General features: G+C 43.5%; 1 protein-coding gene across 8 annotated transcripts in view; it reads right to left on the reverse strand.

Moving 5' to 3' along the window:
* The window catches only part of DIP2C (disco interacting protein 2 homolog C), a 1,002,241-nt gene that overhangs the window by 728,388 nt on the left and 253,148 nt on the right, over positions 1-20,705 (reverse strand). For 6 of the 8 annotated variants that reach the window (XM_069211176.1, XM_069211177.1, XM_069211172.1 and 3 more), the window contains exon 2: positions 19,865-19,957. The exons of the other annotated variants lie outside the window; for them this stretch is intronic. In XM_069211176.1, the coding sequence (XP_069067277.1) occupies positions 19,865-19,957 (93 nt within the window). The remainder of the gene's footprint in view (positions 1-19,864; positions 19,958-20,705) is intronic. 8 annotated transcript variants of the gene reach the window in all.

Genomic DNA, 20,705 nt, shown 5'->3' on the forward strand with positions numbered 1-20,705 from the left:
ACCTTTCTTTGCACCCACATAACTGACAAAAAGTTGATCATACACCCGGAAGTCTTTTGTACGATCAAGGTAGCATACCAATGCACTTTCTGAGTCCAGGTGGTGGTGTCTCTCCTTTTCCTTGGAAGGAAGTGGGGGTGGGTAAACAGTAGGCAATGTGATGGGTTGGCCTACATGAAAGGACATAACCACTTATGGCAGAAAGGAGGCCGTAGTGTGAAGCACCACTTTGTCAGGATAGATGGAAAGTTAGGACAGATTAGATGACAATGCCTGCAGCTCACTCACTCCGTAGGCAGATGTAATGGTCACAAGGAAAGCTGTTTTCAAAGTGAGAAGCCTGAGAGGGCAACTGTGCAGACACTCAAAAGGAGTACACATCAAAAGTGTCAAAACAAAATTCAGATCCCACTGGGGCAAAATGAATGGGGTTGGAGAAAAGGGGTGTGTAAGACCTTTGAGGAACCAACAAAGAAGGTTGATCAGACAACCTTAAAAAAGCAGAAATAGCAGACAAATAACCTTTGAGTGTGCCCACAGCAGAGCTCTGCAAGGTCAAGGAAAGGATAACCAACAGAACCTCAGAGAGAGGGGCAGAAATGGGGTCAACCAACTTCTCTGTGCACCATGCCACAAATTTCTTCCAATGACAGGGGGATATCGTTTTGGTGGAGGGACGCCTGGCTGCCAACATTACGTTACAGGCTCCGGGAGAAAGGCCAAAAGCTGTCAACGGTCACCAGTCAAATTCCACGCAAGAAGGCAGAGAATGGACAGGTTAGGGTGAAGAACCCCTCCCCTGCTGCTGCATCAGAGTTTGTCTGCTTTGGCTTTCAGGGATGCCACCAGTTGTGGAACCACCAGGGTTATGCCCTGCTGTTGCAGCCACATCCAGATGCACAGTTTCTTGACAAAGGGTCTACGACCCCACCCTGCTTGTTGCAGTGTCACACTGCGGTGGTACTGTTCTTGAAAACCTGCACAATCTTTCCCTTGATAGAGGGAAGAAATGCCTTCAATGCTAGCCGGATCGCATGGAACTCCAACAGGTTGATGTAGTGCGGATTCCACCGGAGAGCAGATGCCTCTGATCTCCACATCTGTCAGATGGCCGCCCCATCCCAGGAGTGACGCATCTTCCCCTTCTGTCATATCTGGTTAGGGAAAGGAGAAGGAGTTGCCTCTGAGCCAGTTGTGGTTAGTTAACCATCACTGCAGATCTTGCACAATTCCCTCTAAGATCTGGACCTTGTTGGACAGATTCCCATGCTGCTGCGCCCACTGGAACTTAGGGTACCACTGCACAGCTAACATATGCCACCTGGCATCGGTCACCAGCAGGATGCAGGAGACCATGAGGCCCAGCAGCCTCAGAGTCATTCTCACCGAAATCCAGGACAAAGGCTGACACATCTGTATCATAGCCTGAATATCCAGTACTCACCACTGAGAAGGATATGCTCAAAACTGCACTTTGTCCAGAACAGCTTTGATGAGATAGAGCGTCTGAGAGGGAGTCAGGTGTGACTTTGGCACATTGATAGTGAACCCCAGTGAATGCAGGAGGACCGCCATAGTCTGGAGATGAGACAACAGCCTGGGGTGCTCCTGCCTTCAACAGCCAATCATCGAGATAGGGGAAGACTTAAGCCCCTGATCTGTGCAGAAGAGCTGCGACATCACCTTGGTGTACACCTGGAGGGCACTGGTAAGGCCAAAGAGTTGCACAGTGAACTTAAAGTACTTGTGGCTTCAGTGAACTGCAAGTAACGTCTATGGGCAGGCAGGACGGGGATATGAAAATAAGCATCTTGCAAGTCCAACGCTACCATCCAGTCTCATGGGTCCAGGACAGATAGAACCTGAGCCAGAGAGAGCATCCTGAACTTCTGCTTCTTGAAGAAGAGATTGAAGGACCAAAGGTTTAGGATAGGGCAGAGGCCTTTGTCCTTTTTGGGTACCAGAAAGTAGCAGGAATAGCAACAACCATGTACTTCTGGCACAGGAACCCTCTCTATGACTCCCTTGGCCAAGGGAGCCATAACTTCCTTGTGGAGAAAACACAAGTGATCCTCCGTGATCCGATCGTAGAATAGTGGCATGGATGGAGGGGTAGTCTCGAAGGGAAGGAAGTAGCCCTTTTGGACTATCTGCAAAACGCACCTCACTGATTTGATGGATTGCCAGCGGAGCAGGTGATGGCGAATCCTGCCTCCAACTGGCCTTAGGTGGGAGAGAGTCAGACTAGGAAGTCTTAGAGGCTGCTGCAGAGGGGGGGGCCGGCAGATTGTGTAGACTGTTGGTCACCTGAGCCACGAGGTTGGTGGATCCTGCGCCCTCAGCCAGAGGCTGGGCAGCATGTGAGGCACGTCGGCTGGCCAGGAATAGGTGCAGTTGGAGGCCCCTTCTGTGGTCACCAAAAGGGGCAGCTGTGAGGCCCAAAGTACTGGCCATAGTCAGAGAATCCTTGAAGTGCTCTTGCGCCTAGTCTGCCTAGTCTCTGAAGAGACGTGTGGCATAAACGCCATGTTTATCAAGGTAACCCGGACATCCCCCAAAAAGCCAGATGTCCTCAGCCAGACATGGTGGCTCATGATGAAGCCGTTCTGCTAAGCGAGATGGCCATGTCCAGTCCATAAAGGACTATGAACTTTGCTGCGTCTCTCTCACTGGCAGCAGACTGAGTGAGTACAGCCCGGGCCACTTTCAGACCTGTGACAGCACTTGTGCAACAGTATCCCACAGCATGTGGGAATAAGAACCCAAAAGGCATGTGGTGTTCACGGACCGCAATGCAAGGCTGGTGGAAGAAAACACTTTCTTCCCAAGTGTGTCCAATCTTTTGGATTCTGTATCCTGGGGTACGGCAGGGAGCATGCCCTGGGATGCAAAGGCTTGGATAAGCAGTCTCTCTGGTGTGAGGTGTTGCGTCAGAAAACTTGGGTCCACTGAAGAGGGGCGATGGTGGACGGCAATTGTCCTTTTCACAGGAGCACTTGTGCTGGGTTTGGACCAGGTACTCAGTAGTACATTCCTGAGGGCCTCATCAGAGTGGAGCATGGGTTCTGAGGTGGATGCTCCTGGTTGTAGCACCTCTGTCAGTAGATTAGTTCTCATGGCTATCAAAGGCAACTCAAGGTCCAGGACCTCAGCTGCCCTCCTTACCACCACAAAGTAGAAAGCTCCCTCCTCCATAGCCACGGTAGGGGGAGAAATCATGCCAGTATCTGGAGAAGTATCTAGTCCGCTGGCTTCATTCAAGTCAGTATGTCAGTCCATAGATTGTTCTTCCTGAAGATGGTATTCAAAAGAGTCCAACGACCCTTCCCATTCTTCCCCATAACCTAGCCCATGAGAAGGGGGCTCCAGATGCGACCTAGGAGGCAAGGCTCCTGCCGGCGTCGGAATCAGCATTGTATGACACCCATTCAGCTTTGTGTCAGAGTCAGGGATTACAATGGGGAGGGCGCCGCCAATGGGAGAGGACAGCAACAGAAGCGCTAGCGTCGGGACTAGCATCTGGGAAAGACCGAGTGGTACTACCAACGTCTGTCTGGATCCAGGACTAGATCCTTCGGTACCCTCAGCGCCGAGACTGAAGCCGACAGCATGGAACTTGAAAGGGACTCCCTAGTGCCTGAAGGCGCTCCATCTGTGTTGGACTGCCCAAAAATGAAGCGCATGGCCTCATAAAACTGAGTTGGGCACGGGTCTCTCTGGTTCCTGGAACCTCGGAAGGCATGGAGTCAGCCGAGGCACAGGCTCCACAGCGCAAGCCCAGAACGTCGACAGTGCCTCGTCTCAACAGCCGACAGAGAGGGGAAGTTGAAGATCGATTCGTCTTCTAAGATTTCTTCTTGTACCTTGACTTATCCGATCGCTCAGAGGACTTGGAGTAGGAAGATCATGATGGAGGGCTCCAAGACTGATCCTGGGACCTTCCTCTCGACCGAGATCCCAACTTGCGTGGAGTCAAGCGTTGGGCCGCCATCAGCTTTAGGGACTGCTCCCTCAAAGCTTTTGGATGCATGCCCTGTGAGATGGAGCATGACTTTGGGTTGTGGTCGCACTCCAGGCACCAAAGACACCGCAGCGTTTGAACCTGGTCTTCCTCGATGAAATCCTCAATGCACTAGGAGTGAAACCTCAAAAAAAATCATTAACAAAAAGTTGAAAACAGATGGTCAAAAATGACTGAGGGGTAGTTCTCTTCAAATCAGCGTTTCCTGTCGCAGAAAGAAAAGAACTGATGCCGGCGTGACGGGTGGCACCTATAGATGAACCAGGTTGTCATATCCGGCGCGGCCGATAACGGATACAGAGCTGATCTACGCCACCTGATGGCGCACAGGGGAACTGCTCACAAAATTCTCTGTATCCAGTCTTACACCTGGGGGGAATTCAAAGGTGAGGAATCTGCAACTAGAAGTCTCTATCAGACAAACAAAATAGAGAATTGTGAGGAACAGATGTTAAAGAAATGAATAAGAGTGGTCTTCATGGAGTGATGTACTCTGAGTTCAAATTGGAGAGGGATGAGAAGCTAGTCAGTAGGCAGGTTAACAATGGTTAAGATTAAAGAAAATACTCTTTAAGTATCTTAAAAAAGGGAAGATTGGAAACAGAATGGTAGTATGATGGGGCGAGTTGGTAGTCTTATTTTTTTTATTAACATCAATGGTACAAGAATAGCAAAAGTCAACTACAGTTGATAATAGCCACATTGTTTCCATGATCTTATACGATTTATCCCAAATCCTATTGTTTGCTAAAGTTTCACCCACTAAATATTTGAGAAAGGCAATTTTTTGTTTTATGCTGATGAAAGGGCAGTTCTCGATTGAAAGCCTACCGAGGCAGTTAGACAAGTTGAGTGAATAATGGAATGTGAATAATTTAGCTGTAAATAAAAATAAAACGCAATGAATGTGGATGATCAAGAAGAGAATTAATCTTTTGTATTTCAATTTGATGGGTAATATGTACAGGATAACTTCATACATAGGAATTCGGTTTAATAATAAACTATTTTTAAAGATCACAAGTAGGAGACATTCATTTTAAATTGCACTGATAGGTCAACTTTTTTTTTTTTAAACCAGAGACAGCACGAGAATAAAAGGTAGGAATAGTTTCAGTCTTTAATATGTCCTGGTAACTTGTATCCAAGAAATCCATCCCTAAACTTCACGTCACACTGGTAAATGATACAGTAGCCTGTCCAGCCCACGATGTGTCACTGGAGGAGCGCCAATCCCAGTCTTTCCCTTTACATGACTGCAGTAAAGCCAATCCCTTCCTCCTTCATCTGGTCGTGCATTATTCTTTCACTGTTGTTTCCTGGAAATAACACGTTCACACTTGGCTATCAATGATTTATATTTCAGCATTAGCAGTTTTGCTAAACATAAATATTTGCTGTTCATACTGCAAACATACGACGTATGCACATTTCATGAAAAAGGCTTAGACATATTTTACAGATCTAGTCAGAGTCACTGTGACTGGAGTTGCTCTTTTGTATGCTGTGCACATATTTTGGATTACTCCCCACCTATCGCGCTCTCCAGGTGTCTCGTGCTCTTTTTGAACCTTTGTGCATTTGCGTTTCTAAGTTCTCACTGGCTTCCGAATTTTATCTGGTTTGATTTTATAAATAACGACCCCCCCCCCCCCCCCAAAAAAAATATTGACCGTTCTGTTATCACTTCATTTTTTTACTCTCTCGGTCTCTGAGCCTGTCTGTGCCTTCACTTTGTTACCTGGATTGTGGTGTTACTCCCCTTTATCAGTTCGCCTTTGTCGGCTCTCCCATGATTCCTCAGTGTTATGCTGGCCTGAGAACAACACTCCCTTCCCACTTCGGGTCAGATTAGAATGTGACCCATTCACTGGCCTTTGCGTCTTACACTAGCTTGAAACTACCCTTTCATGACTACAGTGCGATGTTGGGATGGTGCAGCAGATATTAACACCGTAGTGACGCTGATTTCTTATTTTATATCAGAATAAGAGTTCAGTTCCTTGCCTGTGTCACGTTACATTAGCATAACCAGGGATTTATTATACTAGTGTAAAGCCTCCAAAACTGACTGTTCCACATTGCCTGTGTAAAAAACCTGAAGGGTGAAGGCAGCCTTGCTTGATTCACAAGGAACGCATCTTGATCAGTTTCGAGTGTGTAATTTTAGATCTGAATGATGGAGGTAGTGACAGGCGCCATGCCGAACCCAGCAGAAGTAGCAAATCAGAAAAAGCCGAGGAATAGGCAATGCTGTCACTCACTGCACAAGGTCCGGTGATCCCACAGTCACACATGGCGGCTCAAAATCAATTTGGGAAAGAGCGGGGTCATAAAGGATTTTTACATCAGGAGCGTTAGCCAAGAGGCTGTGAAACTTATTTTGCTTCGTTCAAACTTTTTCGTCACCTCATTGAGAGTTTAGTTGAAAGGAAGGAGGCCATTTAAAACTGTGGGACCTGGTGAAGCCTTCAATCCACACACAGAGAACCTCAGTTCACTTCTCTTGAGCTAAATCAGGTTGAGGTAAAGGCCACTTCTGGTCTGTCCAGCAGAACCACTGGCAACAACTTAAATTACTTTGCTGTGTCAAGTCCAAACCACAGAGAGGGAGCACACCACCAGTAACATCTTGAGCTTTCAAGCCTTGTGCAGAAAATAAAAGACAACAGCAGCAGAGACTGACAAGCTGAACTAGCTAAGGTGCCGAGGAGAATTCATGACATGGATGTGCTTATGAAAGCTAAAAGTACTTGATGATAAAGGAGAGCCTGTCAGTATGATACACTCGTGCCTGCATAGCAGGTCACAAGCATATCGTACTGGCAGGCAAAAAGCAATATGTAATGCTTACTTGCATGAAAGGCTGCCAATCAATTTATATTAAGCGGCAAGTGATGTAACTCTGGCACTTGTCAACCAGGCACCCCATCTGCTCAGTAAAAAAGAGACAGTAGTAAGGTGCAGTGAGGGACATGAAAGTGAGAAGCCTTCTACAACCAATGCTGACAATTCTCCAACAGCCTTGATAGAGTTCTTCTCGAGACATTCAAGTATTTTCTAAAACTACTCCAGCACAGTTTAATCGTGGGAGATGCCCTTGGATAAGCTTGCGTCTGGCATGCATAGAATATAGGCTAGGTGACTGCACCATCTGCACTTACTGAATTATTGAGGAAAACAGCATTTCTAAACGGTTTCCTATGAACAGTGGTCCTCGTAAAGAACTATTTCCATTAGCTTGCTCAAAGTGCATGATCATAACCAATACTGGTTTAGCATATGTGACTAAAATGGCTGAGAACCCTCATCTCATTAGCTAAAGTTTTAAACTGCTAAATGGGTAGCTCTGGTTGGAGCCTGGCACATACCCACCAACGTAGGAAAAATCCTGCATGTTTCCAACACTTGACCAAAGAAGTGACCTTCAGCATACAAATCCATCACGCAGAACACTGGCTTAAAGGGATGCAAGACTGGCCCTTGCCATCACAACAATGTTATTGTAGACTGGTGAACTTTTCTAGCATTCGTTGTTAACAGCAAAACCGGTTCAACCAATGCTATTAAAAACCAAGAATACCAGGCACCTCACTACTAGTACAAGGGCTTAAGCTGGTCTGCTGCGACTACCCACTCCAATCACAGCATGATTAAAAAGCATATCTGCTTTCTCCAACACTCTAGATATTTCAAACTGAATTATGGGTAGGCAAAGGGAAATGTTATGATCCTGACAACAGAACCTGAGATGGCTCAATCATACTATGACATGCATTGCTTCTTGTGCTCCCACTGGAGTCCTCGGCTGGCACACTTTTTGAGTGCCATCTTTCAAGAAGGGTAATAAAGTTGATCAGTAAAGGGGCAGTGAAACCGAACAGACTGACTAGAAGTATGAAGATCAAATCTTTACAACCAAAGGTCCACATGCTTTCAGCATTAGAAGTCGAATGGAAGAAGAGGCAGACATACCGGAGGGGATGCAAAGCCCAACAGATATCGTATTCAAGCCCCTTTGCTTGGAATATGCAACCCACGTCCTTAGACTGACAGGCCACTCCTTTGTGACAAAGGATATAACATAGAGAAGCAATATTAATGGGAAAAGGACATGGTTTGAAACCAGCAACCAAGTGTACAATTAGGCAAGACTTAAACAACATTTGATGTCAGGATATACCACATTGCAACTCTTGAAAATTGAACTGGAGTACCATACAAAACCTTTACACCTGTTCATGGATAAAAGAACCGATCGCAGTTTTTAGGAAATAGACAAACAGTCAAATTCTGACATTTGTTTGCTGGTGAAGAAAATACACCTAATGGTGATATAACTATTTGGCATGTCATTAGGTTAAATGTTGGGTAGGAGTGAGCATGCAAAGTACTCTGAAGCGTTTAGTCCTTCTTCAATGGGTTGAATGTTCCACTGGCTGAATGGTAGTAGAGTGTGTGTGTGTGAGCGAGAGAATGTGTCTGGGTACAGATCTATTCAAAGGAAAAAACACCTGTGGACCACAAGATACAACAAACAATATGTGTTATGTACTTTGTGCCAGCATGACACAGGGACCACTTCAGGTACCCACCAAAAGAGTGCTGTTCACTACCCCCTTTAGGGTTTTTGGTGCAAGAAAGTATTCCAGCTCGGCGGTGTTATATTTGTAACATATATACATTTAATGTCCATTTCAATGTACTTTCCCATAAGGATGCCACTCCCTTCCCAGTACATCGCACATTAGTGGCAATCCCATAACACCGAAAGACTTGCAGGAATTATTTGTCCAATTGTTATTACACCAGAAAGGAACCCCATTCGTGCCCCCTTTCCTCGCTGCTTTCACAGCAGTGACTGTGAGGAAAGGGTTTCAAAGGTATGTTTTGCACAATATCCCGTACAATGAGATATTTCACTTTCCCAGTAGCTAGACTTGAGCACAGCTAAATCACAGGAAATACTGAAAAGACCAGCATGATACTTTAACATGCCGAGTTTCACGAAAAGTAACTTTTAAGGTTTAATGCGCTAAATAGTAATGAAAACAAATCACATTTAACAATTTGGTTTATTCCTAAGAACGAGTGCAGTTAAAGCCTTTAAAGAACACATTTCTTTGAGCCACCTTGTATAAGGTGCTGACTTGCAACCCACTAGCATAGAGATGTTGAACCTCTATGAATGTCAATGCATCATGGCCAAAAGCAGCTGAGTGAAATTACTGTTTTCATATAGTTTACGTGACTATCGGACCAAATTTATTTGTAAGGCAATAATTTCTACATTGTACAAACTTCTGAAATGCAGGCAAATATCTCTGAAGCACCAGACTGGGGAGAGTGGTGTGTTGATGGGCAAGTACAATCTAATGTGATCATTATTTGAACAGAAGCAAGTCACGACAAATCAAAAACCAGACTAGAGATGATGAACTTGAAAAACGTAGTGAGGAGGGAACAACAGAGGTGTACATCACGGAAATGAGGGGAGTAAACCGCTCTTATGTCATATGATGGGAAAAATATGATGCAGAATCATATTTCGTTAAGAGGTAACATAACTATTGTCAGAAGAACCAAGGCACTTGAGGAACTAGGAAATTACCATAAAATTAAAGTATGGAAGCATGAAGAACATACATAGTTAAGGACTGCAAGCTGCTTCTTGGCTGAAGAAGTGGCATCAAGCGGGTGAGAGCAGCTTCATATTTGATCTTTCTTGAAACTTAGTGGTTTCCCCTGGGGTAGTTATTCCCTAAATTGAAAATTACTCATCACAATGGAGATGAAGAACTTCCTGGAGAAACAGAGTAGATTTTAGCTTACCAAACTGAACGTCCAAGGACATAGTGGTTTATGTTATTTCTGTGTTACTCAGAGGCTTGGCGAAAGGTGAGTTTTGTCTCGTTGGATGACTGATTTGTCGACCAACCACATACAGGGATTAGGCTCAGGTTTAGCCTTTGAAGTCTGATATAGAAGACTGCTCATGGGAGGAAAGGAAGACAAGGACAAGTGCTGTATTTGAGAAACAATAGTTCTGTTTCCGGCGTGAATAAGTATGATAAAGCTCATGCCATCCATGTTTTGCAAGAACTACGGAGGCTCCACTTATCAAGCTTACATGCTGACGATATAGTGTGGCGCAGTGCATTGTCAAAGTAGGTGAGAGATATAAAGGAGGCAGAGGAGGTGGCATTTTTTATGATCTTGTTGAGGGCGGACTAATACAATGACAGACTGACTTGAATCGAGGAAGGACTCAAATAAAATAAACCTCTTCGTTTTAGTAGCAGTATTTTCTCGCCAGGAGGTGGAATCCCACCACTCAGATCTCTTCACAGCACAGTATTGTAGGTCCTTGTGGTCTACCACATATAAAGCTTAATTCATGGTTTAGGAGTACTAGAAGACAAGCTTGAATGAGTGTCTCAACTCAACCCTGTAGTGCATCATACAGATTTAATAATTTCCAGACTCTGGAAATGTTGCAAAGTAACCCACAACACTAACACAAAAGCGGCAAATTACTGTTAGAAGCTGATTATCAAGTGCTTGCCTCAGATGAGCAAATCTCTAAACTCCTTTGATGAATTCTCAAAAAAGTGTGAGTGTAAGGAATACATATGCCTTGCTACATTCTCTCTCAAGGTAACGAAACACAATAAAGCAAACACATTTTAAACGTCTGAATAGTGGGAAGACACTGATAGGTCAGTCTGGAATGAAACCGAACCATTAAATTGCCTGATGATGAAATAAGCACTTTAGCGGGCAAATACTATAGGACTTTTTCAAGAAAAGAAACCAGGGCAAAGACTGTCCCACAGTTATTTGTAAGTCAAACTTAAAATTTATCCTGTTTTCCCTCATCACGTGTCCAACACCCTTCCAGAACCTTTGCTAATCTAGCCCAAATAGTTTCAGCATTTGCAAACCTGAGTATGTGTTTCTCAATCTATCTCAAACTAAAGAGTTAAATTGTGCACATTTTCTTCGCTGGCCTACCCTTGCAGCTCAAAGATCAGGGGTAGGGTTGCCCAAGATATTTCTAAGCTGAGACAGAAGATATGGATGTGATTTCAAATATGTGAGTCATTGGTTAGCCAGTCAACTGCTGGGGGCCTTGGGCTCCTGTTGAATGACGATCCAATTGTATTTTTTCTTAGGAGGGAGAAAACGCACAGCTGATTGGATGAAATGGTTTAGCAGCTAAAGGGACTGGAAAAAAGCATACTGAGTGACTAGTCAATGGAGGTACATTTTGGGGGCACATTTTTGCGTTTTGGAATTATTTTTGTAAGCAGAGTTGACCTTTTTACCTATTGCTTTGTGGTGTTCTATAGCAAGAGTTGTAGCCACAAAATGTACTTTGGTTGTGGATGTTCTCAAGGCCGGAAGAAACTTCTTCATTCTATTCTTGTTTTTTTTGTGTGAAGTTAATGAATGGATCAGTCAGCCAGTTCATTTTATCCGAGTGATAAGCACAGCTCAGGAAGGCAAATGTGGCTTGAATTTGCTTCCAAGAAAAACAGTATTTTATGTTGCACCGATACGGATACAGGTGAGCAAGAGGATGGCAAACCTCTGAATGAGAGCAAAGAAAAAGATCTAATTGTGTTCTACAGCTCACTGAGCAGCTGTACCTTCCTCCTCCTATGAAGGACAGCCCACATCAAACCTTCCTTGAAAACGCTTACCTGTTCCCAGTAGAGTGGTGACAATTAGAATCAAGATTCTCTGCACTGTGTGCAAAGATTGCCTGGTGGGGCAGACAGTACCTTGAGAAATTGGCACCTTCTGTGGTCCACGCACAACCTGACAATCATCACCTCCTCAACTGATCCCCCACTGAGCTATCAAACGGGAGAAATAATGGAAAAAATTGTAAGAGTTCTGAGCCCAGTCTTGGGTAAGAAGCAAATTACATGAGCATTGGAAAGAACCTGAAAACTAAACTTTTAAAATGACGCCTATAATTTAACTTGTTTCGCAAAGAGCAACGGTTTGGGGTCTCCCCTTTGCTGAATGGACTCCAACCCTACACTGCTGCAGCTGCCCCACTGCTAACCCACGCTTGCAAGAAAAACTGCATATAGAACTTTGCTAAACTCCCAAAATAAGTGTGTAACTTCTGGGAATGAACAAATGACCAAGAAAGCCGTAGATTTGCAACATCCCAGTCAGTTGGACACAGTATTCTGTATCGGGCAGAGGCAGAAACAACTTTCTGAATGAATGTTATACATGGAAATCATTCATGAGGTCCTGGGAAGTGGCCAAAACGGCAGTAACTGCTAAATGCAGGCTAGTTTTGAATATCGCTGATGTGTTTAGAAAAGCTGAAAAACCTCTACCAGGGAGGATAAGCATTGATCTGGGTGTGTAAATGTTACTTGTAACTAACTGCTCAGGCTCTTTAACTGATGTCCCCTGGGCCAAAGGGCCAAGCGCAGGATGCAAGTGACCTTTGCAAAGCAGGGGCACGGCCCTTCTAAAACAAAAAAAAAGTTATGATGTGCTACCAAAGCAAAATCATTGTTTTAAAAAGCAGATGGTTCTGCTACAGAAATACAAGCAATCGTTTCAAACTAAAAGGAAACCACGCGCAAGACACAGAGACCCGATTGGTTGCTGAGTAACTAGAATGCCCTCGGCTGACGCACCAGCGTGCATGCTGTGTGCACCTGCTGATATTCCCAGAAAAGCCCTCCGCACCCACACTAATAAATATGTGCCAGTCTCTCAGAACAAGAAAATGCATTAGGGAAGCGGATGCGAGGAGAGGCGAAAAAAAAACCACCAGCAACAAACGCAAAGGAATCTATAATCGGAATCTGTCTGAAGCAAAATGTTCTGCAGAAAGAAAAAAAATATCGGCGCATAGATAAACAGAACCAGGGAGCTTTATTCGACATCTCGGAGGGATGCTTCGCAGTACTTTCCATCTTCCCTTTTAGTGGTCCAAGTCCATTACCGAGAGGAGGTCATAAATAATGGATGGGCGGTGATCTACCATCTGTGAAGTGCTTTACAGCTGACATACCTGAAGACGTCTATAGAATAATTATAGAAACTCGATAATGCGCTGATTCCCTCTTCTAGACAAAGATCAGCAGTGGTCTGGATAACAACATTCTTTGCACAGCTGTGAACTAAACTGTCGGGGCGTTTTATTTCCAGGTATTACTTTCTGGTACGGTAAGGCAGGTGCTGCAATCACCCTTATCCCCCCCCCCCCCCCCCCCCCCGCCACCCCAATCATTGTCTAACAGTATAAGGCGAATGGTAACACAGCAGTGGCCTAGTCGCCGCTATCACAAAAGTGCTACAAGTTGGCTGTGCAAAGTAGTTGTCCATGAGTTAAATGTAGCGCTGCAAAGCTGTGCGTTTCCCAGCTACTTCCCCATACTTCGCACCGAAGTCAGTTCACTGGCAGCTTCTACTGGGAAAGGAATGGTGACTTAACCTGTCTGTGATGCTTCAACTGCACCTTCCCAATGCTGGGCTTTCCCTTTACACATCATTTCCATCATGCACATTAGTTTGAGTGGAACGGCTTACTCAAAGTAAGACCCCCAGCTCACACAAAGCACTGACTTAGTAAATGGAAACCATGGCCTAAAAATGAGGTGTTTCGATGGGACGGAGACATCCAGCCACCATGATTTAGGCTAGTACAGCACATTAGGCAGCCTGCAGTTTAGGCCTTAACAAATGCCGCCCACACTGTCCTGTTTGGAAAACACGGGCACTCTTGGTCTCTGGAGGTCACGCGGATGGCTTAATATATCTGGACATTATGAGTCCACCAAATTCCAGGATGATTTTCAGTAATTACTCTAGGCATGTGGCAGCTCAAAAGGTTTTAACAACACTCAAAGACTTCCAACCAGAGTAGGCGGCGCATCATCACAAGAAGGGGACGATTTCTTGGGACTAGCTTGGTCAAAGTAAAAGATCTAGGAGCTAAGATTAGATTGGACATTAAACATTTTCCAAAGTATGTATTCAGTGCTAAAATAGCTTAGAAAGTGTATGTGTGTGGATACATATATATGTATATCGTCACTGAAAAAAAACAAAGGTTACAGGGACGTTATAGTTAGGTTCTGAATTTCTTGCACAAAGCATGGCAACAAGCAGGTATAGTTATGGTTAACTCAAGTAATTATAACTCATTCCGCAAGGTAACTATAACTTGTCCCCCCCCATGTACAGTTTTCTCATCAATAATTTTATTACAAATGCAGCAGTAATAATATCAATGATGCCATAGAAGGTGTCATCAATTATGTAATATGTGGAGTAATTAGCTATGCATTGCGAAGGTGCAAGTTATAATTATCTTAGGGCACAAGTTATAGTTACTCTAGTTACCCATAACTGCTGAATGTCTATGGTTTTGTGCGAGGAAATTCAGAACCCAATTATAACGTCCCTGTAACCTTTGCTTTTTTCAGTTAATTTCCATGTGTTTTTTTTTTTAAGAACGCACAGGTGTAAACAGCAGCCAACCCTCCTGCATGCACCCAAACCCAAGCTGCAGACAGGCAGCATGAGGTTGGATGCAGCGAGTGTTTTTTTTCCCCTTCAATTTTTCTCTTGAAATACGGACCCACCAGGGGATTCACAGTTCTGTGGATCCACCCATGGATCTACTGATCTGATGGGGAAAAAATAATTGGGCAATTTGTTGCCCACAAGGGGTCCCTAAGAGACCCCCTATATGTCTATGGGGTCAGGATATCTGTATCCTGACCCCTTATGTTTTTGCACTATACGTTTCCCACCTTGAGCAGATGCGACAAACAAAATGGCAGCCGTAACTTTTCTGTTAGGTTACGGCCAGCCAATCAAGGCCTTGCATTTCCCCTGGAGTCGCAGATCCGGAACCCAGATCCGCAGGTCCGGATCTGCGATCCTCTATATATCTATATTTTTTGGCCTTAAATTATTCCAAAACTACTGAACGTATATACACCAAACCACAAAAAGCGTAATCTGGGGAACAGTACTGATCTAGCTTTCTGCCAAATTTGGTTTAATTCTGTTCAGCAGTTTAGGCTGTAGGCGTGTCTAAAAACCCAATGGAAAAATGAATGGGGAAAATGCTTTTTGGGCCCCCCTTTTTCTCAGCCCCTGCTTGATGGATCACCCCAAAACTCCCAAGACAGCAGCTGAACTGACCAAAGTAAAAGTTTTAAAAATGTTGTGAAGTTTCTTAAAGTGGCGCCAAAGTTATAGGCAAAACATAAAACACTCTGTCTATGGAAACTGGGTTTTAACTAGAACCACACAAGTAGATATATCACACCTCTCCACACTGTGATGCAGAGAATGCCCTGCCTCACAGGTCGGGGCTCATATTACTGGCATCAACTGTTTAATATTTCCAAAGGGGACACACTCTCACATCAAGGAGCATGAAAGACTATCCAACTCCATCCGATGATGTACAACAATCTTTTATTATTGGCAAGCAGTCCAAAATCACATGTTTCAACCACGCACTGGGGCTTGATCACATGCTAATTAGAGATGGTCAGTTGCGTTTAAATGTAAGAGTTCCGAAACAGAAAGTAAAGACTCTAAGTTGACTTTAGAATCGGTGAAACCAAATACTTTGCAAACAAACAAGGAGCATTCAGTACAGTTGACTTAAAAACTCAGTGAAATACACTGCCAGGTGGTACATGCATGCAATTATTTTCACTCCGGTATAAGTCAACTACCAATTATCCAAGCTGCTCAAATGTACAATTTGTATGTTTTAAATTGGTGCTGTGACCACAACCACCATAATTAATTGCTTGTGTGTGCATGTTCTTAGTGGTCACTCGTCCTTATCCACCATTGTACACTTGTTATAAAGTTCTTTATGCCTAAAGCTTATCACATAAATATACACCGTTATCATTGCACAGTATTTGGTTTCACCAATACCAAAGTCCACATACAGTTTTTTTCTTTCTGCTTAGGAGCTCTTACGTTTAAAAGCAACTAACCATCAGTTATTACTATGTGATAAAGAGCCAGGGTGGGTTGAACTGCGTTATGCTGGAATACCTGCAAGATTGTTGTACATCATTGGATAGAGATGTCTTGTCTTTCACGCTCCTAGACATGGTAGTGTGTGTTCTTTGGGAAAACTTACGTACAGCTGGAGAGTGTGTGTGTGTATGAATGTGTAAAAAAACTGAATAATTCCCACGTTTTAGGTGGAGAGCAGCACGTTAATATGGAACTCTACAACACAATCTACACTGTAAAACTGCTCATATCAAAAGTCTCATTTTTAAGCGGAGAAAAAAAGCTACTGGAAAAACAGAAATTTGCGGTGAGCTGTTTAAAGTGCCAGCGGTGTTGTACAGTGTTCCATACAAAGGAGTAGCTCTCTACCTAAAATTTGGGAACTACCCAGAGTTACTTCCGGTTTCATAATTAATGTGGCATTCTAAGCCTGAAAATATATATATAAATATATACCACACATCAGTTTGAATGGACTAGCTGGCACAAATATATATATGAGTTACATATATGTATATAGGAGTTACATTTCTTCTTTGAAGAGAGTCTAGCAGAAAAACGCTGAGAGCACTCTGCTGTTCATGAAAAGCAAATTCAGCAGACGACTCACACTTGGTTGCTTTTTCAATTAACAACTAAGATGGCTTTGCCTCGACAACACAACTCATGTCTGCATTATTAGCACTCTTTGGTGTGATATTAACCTTGAGAACACAACCCTCCTGTATCACAATAACATTCCACTAATCAACGCATAGGATTCACCATTCATGCAAAGCCATATTTTCATTTTTGGGCACATGCATTTTCAACATTAGTTCTTTAGTTATGGGTCAGTGTGAATTACGGTATTAGGATTTTGCTTGGGGGTGCAACATTCAAGAAATCTTTGACAACATCATTTTTAGTGGTTTTTCAAACATTTATCAACCACTATTATTTTTAAATGAATACCAAACTTTACTACTTCATGAATCAGTGGCGAAATATAGTATTATCATTAGCAAATTTGCATTACTGTTGAATAAATAAGAATCAAAAACACAGAAGATAGCCTGACAGCAATGTGCGAACTAGTCTGAAAGACCTTGATTGTTTGATCAATCGACAGAAGCGTCCAATTCAAAGCCACTGACGGTAGGAGCTAGATACATTGTTGATTTTCCCATACAAACTCTCAGTAGCGTAGCAAGTATGCCAGAGGCCCTGTTGCAATCAAGGAAAATGGCCCCAATGCTTGCTGTTGGGGAAGTAAAATAGCGCCTTATAAGGGTACAATGGCCTTCAGGGATCTGGGCCCCAGTGGTGTGCACCTGCTACACATATCGTAGCTATCCCCCTATACATACCTAAAAATACTTCACATTTCAGTATTGGCAATGGCTGACACTGAGCAACAATTTCAGCATGTTTCCTGACTACAACTGAGTTAAAGCGCAAGTAAGGAAAACTGCCCCATCTCTTGCTGCTGGGGAAGTAAAATATAGCCTTATAAGGGTTCCATGGGACCCTCAGGGCTCTGGGCCCCAGTGTACTGGACCTATCGTAGCTCTACACATGTACATACTTAAAATGCTTCACATTCAGTATAGACAGAGGCTGATACAGAGCATCAATTTCAGCATGTTTCCTGACTGCCAGTGAGTTAAAGCACAAAAGTCTTGAGTTGAGGAATGCCTAAAACATGCAACACACTTACCATGATGCGTTTCAAAGGTAAGGACTTACTGCACTGGATACATGCAAAGAGACAGGGCTGAAAAAGGGTACACGAGGGCACGAGGGTAAAAGGCCTGCACTTCAGTTAAGGTCTTAAAGTAATTCGTATTGTTTTCTTTAAAACAATGAGTAAACAAACCCACAGCGCGAGAGTGAACATTCAAAACAATATTCTGCAACAGGTGGAGGAAAATGGGTCAATACTTCACATGGGGAACAGAAGCAAATGCAGCGCGGCCACCACCAGAAGGATGAAAGGAGGATCAGCTGAACTCTTTTTTTTCCAGCACTTCATGGTGCTAATCTGATCTGCTAATTCCTCTCATTTAGACCCAAGAGCTGGTTAAGAGTAGGTCAGTAACAGAAAATCTTCCAATATGTGGAGAAAGTGGTAAATTCAAAAGTGAATCCGCTGGCAGAATTCCCTCGACCATAAAGTCTGTTTGGAGGAAATTCCTCAAGATGATTCTCCTCCAAATTCAGTAATACAGACAATTAGAGGATTTTCCATTGCTCCCAGGCTATAATCCAGGCCAAAGTCTTTCCCTATTTATCAAAATATTTTCGTTTAGGGCTGATTAATCTTAGCTGGCTCTGGGGAAGAAGTTCACACTGGAGGATTGGTGGCTATCCCCTAGTGAATTTGTATCCATCTGTCCAAGGATGTCAAGAGATGACTGAGGACCTGTAGGATACACAGTGTGGGCCATAGGCAATGAGGTATCAAACTCCTGTCCCACTGTCTTGTGATGAAGCCAGCGGGGTCTCCCTCTCCTGTCCTGCTGACAGGTCATCAAGATAGCGGGGTGTCCCACTCGTATCCCACTCCCTTGCCGGCCTCCTACTCCTTTCCCACGAGCTTGTGATGATCAAAGCAGGGTCTCTTACTCCGTCCCAATGGCATGAGGTGGGCATACACCAGATCACACAGAGCCTAAGTGAAGTCCGGACTGCCAGCACAAGTGAATTCACTTAGTACCAACATAGGTTTAGAGAACACTTTGGCAACACCCTGTTGCCTGCCCACTGAGAAAAAAAATCAATTCTTTCTTACCGTAAAAAATGGCACCCATTTTCTGCAAAACATTTGAAATGACTGATCACATAGTTTAATGAGAACTGAACTGCAACATCCACAGCTACTAAGGTTTGCAATACAACACTTCTATTCCTATAGCCTATGACAAAAAGAAAGTCATTGGTTGATTTCTGTGTTGTTCACACCTATAGTCAACATAGCTCTAAAACCCAGCTGGGTAGAGCTTGCGTTGTTAAGACAACATATTTAAAAATAAAAGTTAATCTAAGGTAAATGCCAAACTTAAATTTGCTGCTACTGAATAGCTCCGCCACTTACCTTGAGAAGGAGCAGGACTTTGCACATAGTTTAATCATATTACAATAGTACATTGTGCTGGGAGAATTCACAAAGACAGAAGCATGCAAATACGAAAATATGTTACAAACATGCATATAGAGGTTAATTAGCAGACTGCATCCAATTCACAGGGAAGGTAACAATGCATTTTCTATTTCCCCCAACTTGATGGCCCAAGCCGGTGGATTACATAATTTTCAAGGTTACGTGCCTTACAATTCTTTAAGAACATTAATAATTTGTAAATGCAAATTAATCCAGTTTTGTATTAACTGCCTGACTTGTGGCTTGTGGCTTATAGCTTGAGGGTGGCTTTTCAGTTTTATTTAGAAAACAGTTTGTAAGATAAGGCTATAATTACAAACTGTACCACTGGTAGAGTTGCAGAGGCACGGGTCTGTTGACCTGTAGGTCTAGGAAAACTTAGAAAACCCATGACTGCTTGACAGCTAAGGGGGTTGAGTAGAACTAGGAGGTGGACAGTATCACCCATATGCAGGTGAAATGCTTGAGTCACGTCCACCACCACAACCGGCAACTTTCTACGTAGTAGTTAACAGAGAACCAAACAACCATATGGTCATCGGAGCGATGCTCCACCTATCTGACACTCTATCAAGATACAAAACCTGTGCACACTTTTTACAACGGACATGTACCACCAACAAACACATTTCAACAAAGAAGAAACTGAACAACCCTCTCACCCACTGGAGGTTGTCCTTGGAAAGATGAGTTGAGACGCACTGGCAGGGAAATGTGAGGAAGTCTGTACTGCCACTGTCTGTGCTGTACCTCATCTGTGGATAAACGCAGGGCTTCAGTTTCCAGGTCTGTCATTCGGCACCGTTCACAAGCACGATATTCACACAAATGTTTACAAACACAATCGCTGTAATAGACTCTAGAGCATAGTGTAGACTTTCTTAATTCAAATCCATTAATTTTACTTTACTTTGGGACAAAGGTCTTACTCAGTGCTCATCTATAAGGAATGAGAAGCGTTAAAATAATTTCTTGTTTTCTTAAAAATCCACTGTTTAACCTTCATCCCTCTCTGCCCCTCGAAGCTAACCGAGGCTTCCAGACTCATCTTTCTTCACTACATAAGAATAGCCATGAAGAAAAAGTACCCATTACTTGCCAAGGGCAAAAAAGTTAATCTTTTTCTTTAAAAAATCCATATTTTTGAGTTTTTTATTTTCTGATATTCTCACATATGCTAAATCAAAGACTAGCCCCAGAAGAAAATCTCTCTCTCTCTGCACTACCAACAAAATCCATGACAACTCCAAACTTCTGATATACTCAAATGTAGGCATTCAAAATAAATGTAAGGAGATGTAATGGTTGTTTGGATTGGCCACCTACAGAAACCTTCACAGGGCCTTTCATGTTTGGCCTTTGCAAGAAAACGCTTTATAAGATCCAGTCACAGGGCCACTTGCCACCATCGTCTTCAAGCAGCAATTGTTTACTTACGACTGCAGCCTCTTTGCTGTTTAAGGATGAGCTCATAGCAAGCTGGTGCAACTGCGATTCGGGTAA

Source organism: Pleurodeles waltl, chromosome 10 (genome assembly GCF_031143425.1).
Source record: "Pleurodeles waltl isolate 20211129_DDA chromosome 10, aPleWal1.hap1.20221129, whole genome shotgun sequence".
Taxonomy (NCBI): Eukaryota; Metazoa; Chordata; class Amphibia; order Caudata; family Salamandridae; genus Pleurodeles; species Pleurodeles waltl.